The sequence below is a fragment of the Arachis duranensis genome, chromosome 10 (assembly GCF_000817695.3).
Source record: "Arachis duranensis cultivar V14167 chromosome 10, aradu.V14167.gnm2.J7QH, whole genome shotgun sequence".
Classification (NCBI taxonomy): Eukaryota; Viridiplantae; Streptophyta; class Magnoliopsida; order Fabales; family Fabaceae; genus Arachis; species Arachis duranensis.
The window spans coordinates 5108058-5114038 of NC_029781.3; the positions used below are offsets into that span (position 1 = coordinate 5108058).

Below are 5981 nucleotides of genomic sequence, written 5' to 3' on the forward strand. Positions count from 1 at the left end.
TATGTATCAAATGATAATAAGAATAATATATTCTTGACAAATACCACAAGACTAAATATAACCGAGCAAATACACTAAATGTTACGAAGAGAACAAAGATTTGGGACTTGGGCGACCAGACAGATCATATAAAATATCTACAAATAATGGGGCATAGTAGCATATGTATACTACAAGAAAGAGGTTGAGTTCAGAGAAAATATCAGTCGAAAGATCAACCTAACTATCTTTAAAGGCGATTATAACTGGATTAGCAATTTTATCTCGTCTCTAGTAGCATATAAGGGGTACGGGATACTTTCAGAATTCCGAATATATAGATGTTGCTCACGATCGAGCTCTAAGGTTGGAAATATTCGACTCAGTTTAATAAGCATGCTTAACTCTCTGGTCTAATTGTCAACTTGAGCTTATCTATTTAGCTTATTCGGCTACTGATTTGTTCGATTAAGAGTAGTTTACTGGTTAGTTTGACTCACTCTTAACCCCTGTTTGCCACACCACGAAGTCAAAAGTTAAACTTCAAACTATATATAGTAGCTCATAAGTTGCGGAATCTTAACAAATGTCAGTGAAAAAATGCTTCATAAACCAAAAAAAAAAGTTATTTGTATATATTTATACATATTTTATATATTTTTCTGACTCAAATAATTTACCGTCAAAATAATCCAATCCTTTCATGAACATCACCTATGTATTTTAGTTTACATAGTGACTTACTAGTGATTGATTTATTGTATCCATATAGCATAATTGAATTTGAGTTAGGTGGACAAAATTTTTTAGGGTTGATAAATTAGGATTTTCATAATTGTTTCAACAAGTTATATAGCTCATATAAGTTAATGTTGGTTTGATAAAATTTTTATTTTTAATGAATAGTTTACCAAAGTTAACTTAAAAAAATAATTTTCTAATAGTTATAATAGCTGTGTTTGATAAACCGAACTAAAATTGGTTTTAAATTAAACACAAATAATAATAATTGTATTTGATAAAATAATTTCTAAAATTTAAAATAATCATAATAAATAATTTTTAAAAAATTTTGATCGTAATGGAATTTGACATCAATAATTTAATTAAGGATAAATTTAAATATTTATTTATAAATAAGGTTATATTAGAATTTTAATTTTAAAAATAACAAGCAAATTTTGAAAAGTACCCGCAATTTATTAAAATTACAAATACAAATACATATATTTTTTTTATCAACTACAAACACCTCTTCAAAAAATACAATATAATAAAGTGTTTGGGTTTGATTAGTTCAGATGCACACTCCAATTTTTAGCATAACTTCAAATTGATGTCTTTGTGAGATTAATGTGGAAATTAACCGAGTAAAAAATAGTTTTTGAAGGTACATTTTTTTTGTGTGTCTAAACATGGAAAGAAACAAAGCCTTTGAAAATACATTTACTTATCCAGAATCCTATCTATTCACCATTTCACACAAAGAAAAAATATAATTTTATATAATTTTAAATAAACAAGTTGAGTATTATTACTTTTTAAAGCAACTAATAACTTTCTTGAATTGCTATTTTTATAACTAATTTAATATCCTATTTGGTTTTCATAATATTTGTATCAAATTATATATGAATTCATTTTCTTAATTGACTGTATCATTTATGTTGGTCCAATTCAAAATTGATCTAACTCACTGTCTACTTCTTACTACTATATTGGTACAAGCAATGGTATTTGAATATCAACATGTTGGTTTCAATTTATATATAACATATCCTTGACTGTTGATCTTGTGTGACAATTATGTTTATGGGCTCCATAACGCAAGATCAATGGTTAAAGATACAATATATATAACTTTGAACAGAGAGCTTTAAGTATCACCATTGTTGAACCTAAGCCATCAACATAGCGACTCAACATTCATAGCAACAAGCATTCGGCAAGAAAATCAGAGACAAACAAAACACGATCAGTCCATAAAAGCATCCAAACAAATTGTCGAATGTAAATGCATTAAATAATGTTTCCCTTTAACAGAGGGAAAACAGGAACCTTGTTTTCATTCTAACATTTAACTCTTACTCAAACTTTTAATTTAACCTGTTACAGACTTACAGTGGCCTCTTTAGCCCTAATTATACATATTATTAAAACAAAGGAGGAAATATAAAATTAAAGCGAACTTGATGAGGCAGCATAATCCACCAGATTGTTGACTCAATTCACCAGCATACCATATTCTTTCACTGCTTAAGATATGAAAGAATAATGACTTGCATTGCATGCATTAATAATATTTTTTAAGTGCTTATTATTATTTTCTGAATTATGCAAATTGATATCATCAACAATTATGTCGTCTATATCAACACTGGCTAATGAGAAGGTTGGTGACGAATGCAACAACATCCAACAACAACAATAACATGCAACATTAGATGATGGTACCAGTAATTATATGAATTATTAGAGAGTGTCATTATCATATTTCACCTTAAAACCTGTTTAAAGGCGTGTCATGTAATATCGCCAATTCGCCATTAATATTTCTTTTTTCCTTTATCCTTTGATCTCAATAGAATATCTTGTATCTAAACTTTATATTATCATCGATTCAAATAATTCAATTCGACTTAATACAAAAGCTTGCCACAAAAAGTAAGATTAAAAATTTCTTATTAGACAAAAAAAACTTACTACCTTGATATAAATTAGGTGTATCTAGCTCTCTTCTCTTCCTTTTTCCTTTTTTGTTAGGAAAAAAATGATTATTGCAAAAAATGTTTAAATTACTCTGTCAATCTCCATGATTTTACTAAATTTGTAATTAAGTCTCTATAGTTTAAATTTTTTTATTGGATTCTTACACTGTTTTAAATTTTGTAATTAGGCCTGTCATATGCCAAACATTTGACTTAACAAAATATTCTAAAAATGAGAGGACATTTAGGTTTAGGAATTCAGTGCTTTAAGTGTAGGTATTTTCAATTTAAAAAAGAATACTCCCTTAAATTACAAATTTAATACAGTGCTTTAGGATTAGGAATTCAGTGCTTTAATTCTAATATTTTTAGTACAACAAAAATATAATTACGGCCATTGAAAATTTTTAAATTATAAAGACTTAATTACAAATTTAATAAAATTATAAGAACATAGAATAATTTACAAATTTTTGAGAATGAGAAAAATAAATTTTCTAAGATGTTTAGATACCAATAAAATTAGTTAATATAATTTTTCTAAAGAAAAACAATCTAAAAAATTATTATATTCAATCAAACAAAGCTAACTTAACAGATTAAGATCTTTTAAAATGAAAAAATTGATAAAACAATAAAATGAAAAGTTAATCATTATTAAATTAAAATAATAGAATATATATTTTATAAAAGTTACAAATTAAATTTAATAGTAATTAATTCATCACTTTATCGTTTTATTAATTTTCTCACTTTAAAAAATTAAATTCTTTAAGTTTGGTGCTCATTAACTAAGCTATGAATGTTGAGACACTAGCTAATATGTTTTTATCACTCCATTCGAACTAAATATATAAAATCATCTCCAATTCTCATCAACATAAGCCCAATTGATTTCTATTTTTATTTTACTTTTATTTTTAATATCTTCTGTTTTGAAAGTTAAAAAAAATACTAAAAACTAAATCCTAATAAAAAAAATAAAAACAAAAACCAGTCAGACTCTAAATTTTTTATTGTGATTTTATTTCACTAATGTCACTTGTAAAATTTGATATTTAACGTTTTGGTTTATGGTGTATGTAATAGCATGCACCTTTTAGAAAACTATTTAAAAAAAAAAAATACAAGCTTGTTAAAAACTACAACTTTTAAACTATTAGTAAATGTTTGATCCAAACTAATGGTATTAAGTCTTGGGTTTGAATCTCTTGGCTATCCCGGGAGGAAATGATTTTGGATTTGATCAAGAGATATTACCATTAAAATTTGATAAACTTAATATGGATCTTATAAATCCAGGAATCTATGGATCTTATTTGTCTCAATTGTTGATTATTTAGACACATTTACTACTTATTAAGGTAAACATTATATACAGACATAGTTGAGAAAAAAAAAAAAGGACTTCAATTTCTTTTGGTTTCTCACTCTTGAATCCATCACCATGCATTTAAGAGTCTCTATCTTTCTCCTGTTTTTCATATCTGAGATATTTCTTTCTATTTCTACTATGACTGCAAGATAACGAACAATGCAATTATGATTTATTTTTCAGTAAGATTTACATGGTTAGTGAAAATCAATATTAACACTACACCATTTATTAACTCTATAAAATTTAAGTATTTTATTCAAATTGTTGAATTATAATTATCTGTATAAATATTATTTGTACTGATTTTATTTCTAATTTGATATGATCAGTAAGTATATGTGGTCAAACAATTTCTTATTTTTATAAATCTGAACATAGGTGTATTATGTTAATTAAGATGTACATTAACAGTATATCAATGATTTTAGATTAATCTAAAGTTTTATGAAATCATCTACAAAACATGACCTTCTAATCTTATAGATTTTGTTAATAAACATTACACCAAAGCCTATAAAATTGCAATATATGCTAAGATTGCACTCATTATTTACTTATATATGATGATAAAATTGCTATTCTATTATTCAAATTGATTGTTTTAACATCCTATCCAAACAATTATTACCTTCTTTTTTTTGGTATATTAATTGCACTCTTGTTTACAATTTTCAAAAACACCTCATCATCATGGTGTAATTAACTTACTTGAAAGGTTAATTAATTAACCTTAAAGAGTAGTACCAAGAAGGAAGAAAAAGGAGAACATTTCCCAGCATTTTGGAAATTACTATCCTAGATTCCTAGCTTATAAAATAACTCCCTAAGAATCGGTGAGAAGGAAGGTGAAGATGATAATAATAATAATCATCATGTAGAGTTGCACCATGCAAACGCGCATGCATGATTATTATATAATATTAATATTAAGCTGAGATAATTATTATATCAACCTTAGCACTACTATCAAAGAAGAGTCCAGATAAAGGCAAATATGAAAGCAATTAAATTAAACTCATCACAGATACTGAGATACATATTCCTAAATGCAAGTGGCAATATATAAAAATGTTTCATACAGCTAGCACAACTGACTCCCAACCATTAAGTGCAAATATATCTTTAAAACACAATCAATGTGTTCATGTTTAATTAATTATTCACTTTAATTAAAAATAGATATTTTCGCTCAGCAAAAAAATAAAGAAGAAAAGAAAATAAAAAAGAAGAAAAAATTGATAAACTGTAAAATAATTAAGCACACTCAATCACAAATCAAAGAGAAAAAAAAAAAGAGACTAAGCAATTATGAATAGTTAATTAATAGTTTTTAATTAATTAATTAATTAATTATTACCTGGTGCTTGCATATTCATAAAGCTTGCTAGTGCTGGAGAACACAATCAATCCAACTTCAGCATCACACAGAATGGACAATTCCTTAGCTTTCTTCAGCAATCCATTTCTTCTTTTCGAAAACGTTACTTGCCGGCTCGTTGAATTGTCGATCCTTCGAATCGCGATCTTTCCTCGCCCCATCGCAATCAATTTTAGGGTTCCTACCTCTTCAAATTAAACACCTCCTTTGATTTGACCTGCTACATCGTGAGTCAACAAATTCATTAACATCTATGAGCTATTTAACTCTCACGGAACTAAGTGGATTAAATCTTTTCGAGGCTTTGACGAAAAAAATAATAATCGAATTACATAATACTCCAATTCGCGGAAAAAAGAAAAGGAAAAGTGAATAAACAGCAATAAAATAGTGAACAGTAGTTGAATAAGAACAAAAGTGACTTACTTGAAAATTATAGGAGTGCAGTAATTATTAGTCGCAATAACAAGAAAACGAAGCAAGGAGCTAAAGAAGAAAGAAGACGACTTTTTTTTTCTTCTTTTTTTTGGTGTAAAAT

The 5981-nt window shown here is 26.7% G+C and overlaps 1 protein-coding gene across 1 annotated transcript in view; it reads right to left on the minus strand.

Moving 5' to 3' along the window:
* LOC107468426 (MADS-box transcription factor 23) overlaps window positions 1-5981 on the minus strand; it is a 9685-nt gene extending 3704 nt beyond the window's left edge. Inside the window, exons 1-2 of the mRNA XM_021134182.2 lie at window positions 5870-5981; window positions 5423-5660 (exon numbers count right to left, since the gene is read on the minus strand). Coding sequence (XP_020989841.2) covers window positions 5423-5604 — 182 coding nt within the window. The 5' untranslated portion in view covers window positions 5605-5660; window positions 5870-5981. The remainder of the gene's footprint in view (window positions 1-5422; window positions 5661-5869) is intronic.